This window comes from Leptonychotes weddellii, chromosome 9, assembly GCF_054177405.1.
Source record: "Leptonychotes weddellii isolate Sample4059 chromosome 9, ASM5417740v2, whole genome shotgun sequence".
NCBI classification, from domain to species: Eukaryota; Metazoa; Chordata; class Mammalia; order Carnivora; family Phocidae; genus Leptonychotes; species Leptonychotes weddellii.
The window spans coordinates 28,292,453-28,304,069 of NC_138377.1; the positions used below are offsets into that span (position 1 = coordinate 28,292,453).

At 52.5% G+C, this 11,617-nt stretch overlaps 1 protein-coding gene and 1 pseudogene across 3 annotated transcripts in view; one reads left to right on the plus strand and one right to left on the minus strand.

The window, feature by feature from the left end:
* PLEKHD1 (pleckstrin homology and coiled-coil domain containing D1) overlaps window positions 1–11,617 on the minus strand; it is a 39,967-nt gene that overhangs the window by 18,817 nt on the left and 9,533 nt on the right. For all 3 annotated transcript variants that reach the window (XM_081830348.1, XM_006735807.3, XM_081830349.1), the window contains exons 2-6: window positions 8,492–8,585; window positions 8,061–8,150; window positions 7,754–7,830; window positions 6,793–6,884; window positions 5,728–5,780 (exon numbers count right to left, since the gene is read on the minus strand). In XM_081830348.1, coding sequence (XP_081686474.1) covers window positions 5,728–5,780; window positions 6,793–6,884; window positions 7,754–7,830; window positions 8,061–8,150; window positions 8,492–8,585 — 406 coding nt within the window. The remainder of the gene's footprint in view (window positions 1–5,727; window positions 5,781–6,792; window positions 6,885–7,753; window positions 7,831–8,060; window positions 8,151–8,491; window positions 8,586–11,617) is intronic.
* LOC102739090 (hsc70-interacting protein-like) lies at window positions 10,572–11,365 on the plus strand (annotated as a pseudogene).

An 11,617-nucleotide genomic window follows, 5' to 3' on the forward strand; every position in this document is an offset into this window, starting at 1 on the left:
CACATATTTATTGAGTGCTTAATATGTGCCAAGCACCTGCCAGGCTCTGCATTGAGGATGTGAAGATGAGCAAACCCAGACACGTCTCACTTATCATGAGCATACAGCTCAGTGCAAGAATCAGAAACTAATAAAATAAATACACACACGAGAGGATGTTTACAAACCAAGGTATGTGATGTGCCCTGCGGGGGCACAGTTCTATGGAAAGTTGCCTTGGACAAGAAGGAGGGAATGATTGGTAGGGGGAGCAGGAGATTCTTGAGCCAACAGGTGAAGGTGGATAAGTAACAGAGAAGAGCATTCCAGGAAGAAGGATCAGTATGTACAAAAGCCCTTCGGAAACGTGCTGCCCCGAAAGAAGCAAGACAGTCCCATAGAGCTGGGCCCAGAGTGAGGGTGGGAGGGAGGAGGCTAGACCACACAGGGCCTTGGGCTATGCTGGGGATTTGGGTCTTTTTTCCTGAGCAAGAACAAGCAATGAAGGTTTTGAGCAGGGAGTAGGAGAAGAAGGTGGGCAACAGAATCGACTTCCATTGTAAACAATGACTCTGGCTGCAGCTTGGAGAAAAGAGATGAAGAGGGGCCCGGAGGGATACAGGGAATCCAGGTGGGAGGCCACTGCCTTAGTCTAGCCAGACCTAGTGGTGTGAACCAGAGCAGGGCAGTGAGATGGAGAGAAGTGGCCAGGCAGGTTCTAGAGCTTGTGGGGGCAATGCTATCAGAACTTGGGGATGGAGTGGGGGAGATGGGAAGGACAGGGTGAGGCATGATTCCCGGGTCTCCAGTCTGCACAAAAAATGGATGGTGGTGAATTCCCTGAGCTAGGGAGCTCTAGAGGAGGACCACCACCAGCTCTGTGGGGGAAGATCATGAGTGGTCTTGGACATACTGAGTTTGCAGTACTTTTGAGACTTCTGGCTGGAGATGTAATATCAACATTTGGATATTAAGGGGCTGGAACTCAGCAGAGAAAAGGGACTGCATCTGTCAATGGGGAGTCATTTGCATGCACACAGTAAATGAAGCCGGAGGTGTGGTCTAGATTACCATTGGATCTAGTGCAGAGAGAAGAGAGGGTGTGGGGGGTACTCTTTGAGTTGGGCAGTACTACCTTTAGGGTTAATGGGAGGATCACATGAGCTAATCCATGCAAATTGTCTGCAACATAGTCAGTGCTTAATAAATGATAGATGGTATTATAAACTGAAATTGTGTGGTATCTGTTCACAGATAGACAGCAGTTCAAAGTAATGGAAAAGGGAATTCGGAAACAGATCTTGTATATGATAATAATGACAATGATGGATAACATTCTCCGTGAGCTTAGTGTTCTAAGTACTTTACATGTATTAACTCATTTAATCCTCATAACAACTCTGAGAGTGGATAATATTTTTACCCTCATTTTACAGATGAGAAAAACAGAGGTACATAAAGGTCAAGTAAACTTGTTCAAAGTCATGAGTGTCTTCATCCCTTTTTCCCACACTGTAGCTAGTAAATGATGAAGGAAGAACTCAAACGTGGGCAGAGGGGTAGAGCAAGATGGAAATGTCCACGCACTGCTGGTGAGAGTGAAAACTGGTACAAATTTTCTGGAAAGCAATCTGTCAGTATGCATCAGGCGTCTTAAAAGTTCTTGCCCAGGGGCACCTGGGTGGCTCAGTCAGTTACACATCTGCCTTCAGCTCAGATCATGATCCCAGGGTCCTAGGATGGAGTCCTGCATCAGGCTCCTTGCTCAGTGGGGAGCCTGCTTCTCCTTCTGCCTGCCACTCCCCCTGCTATGCTCTCTGTCTCTCTCTCTCTCTCTCTGACAAATAAATAAAATCTTGAAAAAAAAAAAACGTTCTGGCCCAGACTCAGGGATTTCCCCCATTGGAGTCTCTCCTAAACAATTAGACAGTAGACCAAGACTTATGTGTACAGAGATGTTCACTGTGGCATAATTTATAATAGTGAAAACAGTCTGGATGTCTAAAACTAGAAGAGTCGTTAAATGGAACATCACATAGGATGAATCAGTACCTGGTCATTAAGACTGAGGTTTTCAAGGAACATTGAATGACATGAAAACTTGCTAAAGGTACAATGTTAATGAAGGTATAATGAAAAAGCAGGCTATAAAACAGAATATCTGCTATGATCCTATTATGTTGAAAATATATATAAGAATTATATATATATTAAAGATTTTATTTATTTATTTATTTATTTATTTATTTATTTATTTATTCATCTATTTATTTATAGAGCGTGCACAAGCAGGGGGAAGGGCAGAGGCAGAGGGAGAGAGAGAGAGAGAATCTCAACTAGACGGACACGGGGCTCGATCTCACGACCCTGAGATCATGATCTGAGCCCAAACCAAGAGTTGGATGCTTCACCGACTAAGCCACCCAGGTTCCCCTACAATAATATATATTTTTAAATACTGAAGAAAAATACCAAAATATTGGCAACAGTTGTCTGTCAATTGTGGGATTGAGGATAACGTTTGTTTTCCGGGTGTTCTACAAAGAGCACGATTTTTACTGTTAATAAAAAGGTTTCATGTTAACGAGGACAAAGAAAGAGAATCTTCTTCCTGGTTGCTCACTTCTTTTCCACCTTTCACTTTATCTGTGTGACTTTTAACTAAAACTGATGCCTGAGAAGACTGATGACAGCAGAATCTATAAACTCGGAGCATCCAGAACCTTCTGTTCCTGCAGCCAAGATGGTCTGAGCGCTTGTAGCAACCCTTCCGTTGGTTGAAGTCAGCTAAGGCCTGCAGACGCTAACGCCTCTCTCCACGGTCTAGTGCTTGTTCCTCCGACTCCTGGGCCTGACCTAAGTTGCAGGAGTACAGGGTTGGAAAGAAGTCACCCAAAGGCAAATTCCAGCTCAACGAAAGGAAGAGTTTTCAAACAATAGAGCAATAAGGCAAAGAATAACTCCAGAGGTTGTGAGTTATCCATGACAGACTCAGGATATCATCCATCAGGGAGGTGAACAAAGAGCCTCACCTTGAAGTGGGAGGTTCTTTCCAACACCCAGAGTCTGTGTTCTGACCAGGAGCAGCCTGGGTGACAAGATGCCTGCCTAACGGGCCTGGGACATTTCTAATTTCCCATGCGCCTGTTCACATGCAAGGCTGAGCTCTCAAGAGTTCAGCCAGCAAAGGAAAGGTAGGCAGGCTGTCCTCCTCCAGGGGATGAGAGAGATGAGGTCACAGGGGGCCAGGGACATTTGAGGGACCTGCACCCAAGGAAGGGCACGGCCTCCTGGCCCCAGGGCAGATGAGCCCAGGCAGGCTCCCCCTGTACTCTCTGCTCATGCATCTAGAGTCCCAGGGCCTTCCTTCCCCATGGAGGATGTCGTGGCCCCCCACCACTGCTCAGAGCACATCTGCATGGGCCTTGCCCATCCACAAAGCACTCTGTTCCTTCTAGTCATCAAGCCTCATGGCGACCTAGGTGCTAAGGGGGCATAGCTGTTAACTCTTATCAGAGCATCACAGATAGAGGAACTGAGGCCCGGAGAGGTTAGCTTGCCCAAGGCCACACAGTCAGTGATGGAGCTGAGACTCCAATCTGAGTCTCCTGGTTCCAGAGTCCGAGTCTGCTGTTAGGCCAGGCTGCCTCTTAAAGACCAGAGTATCTTCATCTTCTCACTGGGCCCTACCAGATGCCTTCCTAAAGTGGCCCAAGGCACGCCCAGACCACCTCTGTGCCTCACAGTGGAGATAGGAAAGGCACAGGGGACAGGCAGCCCCATTGCATGGAGGAGCAAGTTAGGGCCCCTGTGAGTTCCGCTCCTCCGAACCTTTCCCTTTCGCCCGCCCACGGCACCCTTGGCCGTGGGAATCGGCTGGGCCCGAGTGAGTCGCATTCGCATCTTGGGCCACAAAACCAGGGTGTTCACAGCTGACAGGCCCCGCTCTTTCAACATGCTAAGGCTTTAAGTGAGGCCTGCGTGCAGTGGGTCTCCGCTGTCCTCATTTCCTGCCTAAAGACCTAGATAGAGTGTCTAAATTTTCCTCCGGCTGACAGCTGCCCCAGATTTAGGCTCTCTGATGGATAAGTCTGTCTCTCTCGCTGCTGGTGGCTGTGTCCGTCACTCCATCCCTTCCTCTGGCTTCCTCAATTACCTGTCTTAAGTTGCTGACAACGCACCAGAAGTCTCGCTTCTCAAAATGACAGAACTGTGTGCAGAAAATGCCAGGACTCTCTTGCAGGACCTGGATGACACCAGAGAGACAGGGAGGCCCACACACCACTGGGTGGGAGAAGGCTCAGCGCTGTCATGGTGCCAATCCTCAAATCCACGCAATCCTAATACAAATCCTCAGTGGCTTTGGGGTTTTGTTTTTTGTTTGTTTTTTCCTATTGTTGTGAATCGACAAAGTGAGCCTGAAGTCCAGCTGGAAGGGTAAGTGAGCAAGAATATCAGATACAATTTTGGAAGGAGAAAAATGAGGCTGGATTGTCCTACTGGATTAAAATCAAGATGTAATGTGAAATTATAAGAATCAAAAATGCTCACTCATTGAGTCATCCCTCATTTATCAAGCCCTCATCCGGGGCCAGCTGCCGTGCCGGGCCCTGGGAATGTTCGGGCTGCTACAGGGACATGATGCTTCCTGACCGCAGGGTCTGTCTCAGAGCCCAGTGAAGGGCGGTCGGGAAAGGTGCTTAGCGCGAGAAAAGTCACAGAGGCAGGCACTGAGCCGAGGCTGACGGGCCCAGCCCTATAAGGACAAGGAACAGCAACGGGGCAAAGAGCAGTGGACTGAGTCAGGCTCTCCTGTGCGCACGCGAGCCACTCTGCAGCTTGAGGCCTCAGGCAGCTCATGTGCAGGATGGGCCCATAATTCATAACAACCTGATCATGATACTAACAAACACAGATATTCACTCAGCACGTCCTATGTGCCAAGCAATTTATATGTAATATCTCATTTAATCTTCACAGCATCCTAATAAGATGGGTTCCATTATCTCCATTTTTCGCATAAGAATATTGATGTTCAGAGAGGGTAGGTAACTTGTCCAAGGTTACACAGCTAGAAGTGGTGAAGCTCAAACACAGACATAGGCAGCCCGGCTCCAAGTCTGCACTGCTAAGCACTACCTGACTCTGCCCTTCAGGGGTGCTGATGCCCCTTCGGGACAGGCAAGGCCCAACGCTGCATGGAGATTCCAAATGAAGTGGACTTCAGGGGCTCCCTACCCTCAAACGAGGCCAGGGTCTCCTTTTCCCTACAGGCAGCCCCAGGCTAATGCTTGGCCTTTTTGGAACTTACAGTGTGTCACTTAGAGGAGGAAGGAAACCCTGAAATCATCCAACCCACTCACCCTGATGGTGCAGAAGCCCCTCTCTAGGTAACAGAGGCCACCCCTGCCTCCCGTGAAGATCACCAGTGACAAGCAGCTCATTACTTACTGATGTAGCTTATACAATTTGGGGATGGCTTTCTCTAGAACGTGGTCACCTACATTTTTTACTTTTGTCCCTGGGGATTGGCAAGAAGAAATACAAGTTGGCAAGTCCCAAGCACTGTCACCTCATGGCCTCTCTGCTCTACCTGGCTGAATTTCCAGTGAGTTCTCTGGGTGCTTTGCTCCCTCACATGATTCCTGAATACCAGAAATACAGGCCATACGCCGTGGCTGCTAAGGGGCGCCCGGAGCGGGAGGTGCTGGGGAGGAGCAGCGGCGCTGAGCATCTCGGTGCGCCTACCTCTCTCTGCTCCCTCTGAAGGCAGAGTTCTTCCGTCTCCTCCATCAGTTTGTCTGCAAAGCAAGCACGCACCCTCTCACAGAAAGCTCGCTCCAGCTCCGGCCTGGAGGGGGCAAGTGCCTTCCAGGAACCTCCTTCATGCCCGGGATCTCCCAGGGAAACGGTCAGCTCTGCCATGCCCAGGCCGGCCAGAGGGCTGAGCCAGCTCCTGGGGCTGGAAGCTGCTGTGCTGGCCTCAGCTGCCGCCCTCCTTTCTGCTTGCTTTGTGCATTCACAAGACAAGGGTGGCCTCATCTTCAGAAGCTCAGGTGGGTGTCTGCACCCTAGAAGTGCTGTTAATTGTGCTGCTCCCCAGACCACCGCCCCTCTGCACTAGTGTCTGGCAGGTGGGGGAGGGCAGGTCCTGGGGGGACAGGCAGAGCGGAACCAGTGCTGAGGCCCCAAGTGTCTAAGGAGGTGGCAGGGGAGAGGATCCGAGGTAAAGGATCAAACTCCCAGTCTCACCTTCTTTCCCAACAGAGCATGCTTGCCCACCAGTCAGGGGCATAGGGTCAGGTGTAAAGCGGGCTGGCAGGTGGGAGTTATTAGGGGCAAATCCAGGACCTGGGGACCCAGGGCAGGATAATTTCAACTCCGTTTATGGGGCCCATACTGTGTGCCGGACACAACGGCTTTCAGGCATGTTCTCATTTCCCCTGACCCCCCTGCCACCTCTAAACGCTAGGGACTATTCTCATCTCCATTTTAAGGATGAGGACATCGAGGCTTACCGGGGCTACACTTCCTGGAGACACACAGCTGACAGAGAAGTGGCAAAGCTGCGGCCAGAGCCCAGGCTCCCGGCCACCAGGTCCCCCTGCCTTCTGTCATGCCGGCCAAAAGGACACAGTTTACACAGTCAAAGCCTCTAGGCTTCGGGCTGGTCTATGGCTCCCTGTAGCCCACCAAGCCCCATCCCAGATTCTCCCCTTCCTGGGCTGTCCACCAAGCCCCGGCTCTAACCCTTGGCCCCAAAGTGCTTGCTACCTAGGGAGCCTCAGCTTCCAGTCCATCCCTCTAGCCAACCTAAATACTCCTGCTTTTCCTTGGCCAACTGCAGCCCCTGGGCCTCCAGGCTTTTGATCATGGCTTCTCCCAGCTGGGCATTCTTCCAAGTCCTGGGGAGGGAGGGCAGATGGGACAGAGAAGAGAAGAAGAAAGAAACACAAAATTGTTACAACAGAAGAGTGGTGGAGAAGGAGATTGCGCATGGTTTGTGCTCACCCATCCTGTCTCTTCCAGAATCCCAGCCCCATTCACTCTGGCACCCTTGGCTCTGGGCATGCCACCAGCATCGATCGGTTACAGTCCCTGGAGGCTGGCCCGGGCTGCAAAGTGGGCCACGGCGGACGGGGCCAGCAGCACTTGCGGAGCAGGGAAGAGATTGCTTCCCAGGCTGCCTTCCACACCACTGTAGGCCACTCCTGGGCACGAGGCCTGGCGGCCGCGCGCTCACTATCATTTGTTGAACTGAAAGCATGACCCAACTTGAACAGGCAGGTGCCAGGACAGGGGTTTACGTATAAACGGACCGTGCTGGGCTGGAGGTTTCCATGATCTGGACTCTGATTTACAAAGCACCAGCTCCTTTCTGCGCTAGGATTCACTGTGGGCCTGGGGAAGTGAGATGGGTGTTGGGAGGCAGCCGAATCCCCCTAGCAATGCTGGATTTGCTCCCAAGAGTTAGAGACAAGTGGTGTCCACGTCTGCCACCTGTGACTCCAGACAGGCCAAGCTCGTTGTGCTCAAAGCCCACTTAGCAGACCCCTCACAGATGCTCTAAATCTGGCCTGGCCTTTCTTCCCCACCCTAACCAACGTCCACAGCACTGTTTTCAAGGAGGCCCAGCCATTTTTCTCCCCACCCTGCCCTTTCTTGGTGTCCTTAGTGCCCACCAGGATCCCAGCAGAGAGGCAAGGAGATCAGGGTGAACCCAGCCCATAACCATTCCCTTTCTGGACCTGCCCGCCTGCCTATGAGCACTTACACCTTCCCGGACTCCTGTAGCATCTCCAGCCACTGGGTCTGCTCAAACTCGGACTCGGCAGCCAGCAAGATGTTGCCCTGCCAGGAAGAAGAGTCTCAGGTGTTCCTGAGGGGAGGCCACTCCCGGGATGTCAGAGGCCATCCACAGGGCCCTCCAGGCCCAGCTCTGCTCCTCCATCACACATCCCTAGGACACTGAACCCTCCCAAGCCAGGCCGCTGGAGGGGCTGCCCCCAGGGAGCCTGGAGGTCCCCCAGAGAGGCTGGTCTGCCCTGCCGAGTCCAGGCTGAGGGGAGAGCTTTACTCACATGGAAGTCCTGGTGGGAGATTTTCATGGCATAGGGCATGCTGGGTTCTTCCTTGGCCTCCACCAGGCAGCCTCCCAGGGGGATGACGCCCTGGGAAAAAACCAGAACAGGCAGCCCCCACCCCGCCCAGGTCACTCAAGGCCTCTGGGAGCCCTCAGCCAAAGCCAGGTCCTGCCAAGGGCCTCAAGCTGGGAGCCAGACCAGAACCAACTCCCAGAAGGAAGAGGAAGGGCTGGGGCAGGCTCTGGGGCACAGGAGGGTGGGGGCCCAGCCCAGGAGAGCAGGGAGTCTTGTGTCCCAGGAAAGATTTGTTCTCCAGACCCTGCTAGACCAGAGCAAGAAAAGACACGGTCTTCTACCCTTACAGGATACCCTCCCCCGTTGTCCCCATGAGGCCCTCCCCACTGTGGCCCTGAGGGAGGCTGCCTCACCTTAGGATGTATATTGAAGTATTTATTGCTTTCAAAGTTCTTTTTTTCGCTCTCAGAGTAGTAAAGAAGAAAGCTCTCTTTGATGATGAAAAACCTAGAGTGGGTGGTGGGGAAGAAGGGGCAACCAGGAGGGAAGGGGTGAGGTTTCTTGGGACAATAAGAAGGCCTTGGAGGTCCTGCACTCACATGGAGAGCCCATGGGGACACCAGCTCATGACTCATCCTCACCAGCTCACATTCCCCATCTGGGCAAAGACCTCAGCTGGACAGCCACCTGCTGCCTTAGGCAGCCTGACCCTTGTGCTGGTGGGCAGCGGAAGTGGGAAGCCCACGACTGGCCTCTGGGTCTGGCCAACTCCATCCTGCCACACTGGCACCCTTAGCACAGTAGGGCACCTGTAGTCCTTCCCCTCTAGTATCTTCCCCCCCTTGAGCCATAGCTCCAGTCCCGTAGGGTCTACCGTAGGGGTGGGGTGGGGCGGGTGGGGGAGGAGGGAAAGAAGAAAGTTTTCCTCATTTCTGCCTCTCAGCCTCTCTGCTCTAGGAGAACGCAGAGCCTAGGGAGGACTCCCTCCTCACTAAGAGACTGTGCAAGATTCCAAGATGGGTCTTCTGACAAGTAATCATGAAACTGGCAATTGGATAGAATGTGGATACCAGGCTGGTGAGGCCAGGCCCACCGCCTACATGTGACACCTGCATTCCCTTTTGTCTGAGAGCTCCATGGCCTCCTTCTGGGACCACATTGAACTCAGGATTCCTGGGACCTGGATGCTTCCTGGTTGTTGTGCAGCCAACCGCCTGGTGCCAACATGCGGAGCCCTTGGACCCACTCCGGGGACTCTCATAGGACTAATGATTGGAGCCGATCAGAATAGGACACCAAGTACCCTCCAGGACCAGATCCAACCAGGCCTCGAAGCCCTGAGGCTCAGGAACACCCCGAATGGCTGGCTTCTCGCTCCCAGGGCCCAGGATCGGGGGAGCTGGAAGCAGTGGGTGCTGACGCCCGGCTCAGATAGGCTGGCGACCGCGGGCCGTGTGACTCTCCCCTCTGCTCTGCGTTTGGTAGCATCGTGTTGGTAGCTTGATACAAGTCACAGTGGGAGCACTTACACCCTGAAAACCATCAAATGCTACAAACAGGACTCCACCCAACACTCCCCCCCCGCCCCCCCCGAGAGAGCCGATTGTTAGCCATTTACCAGCGCACTACTGATTGGAAGCCCACTCTTGTGAGGGTTTCAAAAAAATTGCTGGGGGCACCATGAAGTCAGTGACTCTCTGAAGATCCACCAGCCACATGATCTTTCCTCAGGCCACAGCTGCGGGGGGAGGGTCCCCGGGACTGCCCACAGCTGCCACCTCACCTCCCCCAGGAAAGAGAAGCTCAGCTTTGTCCTGTGGTGTGAGCCCCAGGCCAACCCTTGTGCTTTATTTGCACCGACCCTCTTGGCCCAGCCAGACACCGAATGGAGCTGTGGACATCCTGCTAATGCCCTCCTCCTCCAGGCCTCTCTGCCCCTGAGGGAGGAAAGGACACTTAAATACCACTCTCTGCAGAGATGCAGGGACATTCTGGGCCCTCCAGCACCTGACCCCTGCCCATCTTCTCGGCTTTCCCACCGCTTCTGCCCTGCAGCCTCTCTGTCCGAGCCAACACTGACCTCACCACCCCCCACCTCACTACATTTTGCACAGTCCTGCAAAGGAGGTTGTGCAGTCCTCCCTGAAAAGCCCTGCCTGTTGCATTTCATCTGGCTGCATCCTTCCTTGGTGACCAGCCCAGCCCTCAGTGCCATCCGAGCTCCTCCTGCCCTTGCTGACTGGGCCGTGCGCTTGGCACTTAGCACCAATATGCCCATGTGTTCATCTTGTCCTGAGGGGATGCTGGGCTCCTGGGGGGCAGGCCCTGCCCTCTCTGATCCACAGGCCGAGGGAGATGTCCCCTGCCCGTTTTAAAGAAACTTTGCAGAGTACTTAAGAACACAGGCTTTGGCCACACGATCACGCTGAGCTAGTACCCGGGCCTGGAATCAGGCCGCAACCTGAGCCGCGCCTGCCGCCTGCCACCGCCTCTGGACCATGGACCCCCGCAAAGTGAGCGAGCTTCGGGCCTTCGTGAAAATACGTAAGCAGGATCCGAGCGTTCTGCACACCGAGGAAATGCGCTTCCTACGGGAGTGGATGGAGAGCATTGGGGGTAAAATACCACCTACCGCTCATAAAACTAAATCAGAAGACACTATCAAGGAGGAAAAAACAGATAGTAAGAAGGCGGAGGAAAACATAAAGACAGACGAACCATCAAGTGAGGAACGTGATCTAGAAATTGACAATGAAAGTGTGATTGAACCAGATATTGATGCCCCTCAAGAAATGGGAGATGAAAATGTAGAGATAACCAAGGAAATGATGGATCAGGCAAATGATAAAAAAGTGGCTGTCATTGATGCCCTAAATGATGGTGAACTAAAAAGCCCCCTTGACTTGTTCACAGATGCCATCAAACTGAATCCTCGCTTGGCCAGTCTGTCTGCAGAGAGAGCCAGTGTCTTCATCAAATTACAGAAGCCAAATGCTGCCATTCGAGACTGTGACAGAACTACTGAAATAAATCCTGATTCAGCTCAGCCTTATAAGTGGCGAGGGAAAGCACACAGACTTCTGGGCCGTTGGGAAGAAGCGGCGCATGATCTTGCCCTTGCTTGTAAACTGGATTACGATGAAGATGCTAGTGCAGTGCTGAAAGAAGTTCAACCGAGGGCCCAGAAAATTGCTGAACATCAGAGAAAGTATGAGTGAAAACGTGAAGAGCGAGAGATCAAAGAAAGAATAGAAAGGGTTGGGCGCCTGGGTGGCTCAGTCGGTTAAGCGTCTGCCTTCAGCTCAGGTCATGATCCCAGGGTCCTGGGATCGAGCCCCACATCGGGCTCCCTGCTCGGCGGGAAGTCTGCTTCTCCCTTTCCCACTCCCCCTGCTTGTGTTCCCTCTTTCTCTGTTGAAAAATAAATAAAATCTTAAAAAAAAAAAAAAGGGTTAAGAAGGCTCGGGAAGAACATCAGAGAGCCCAAAGGGAGGAAGAAGCCAGATGACAACCAGGAGCTCAGTATGGCTCTTTCCCAG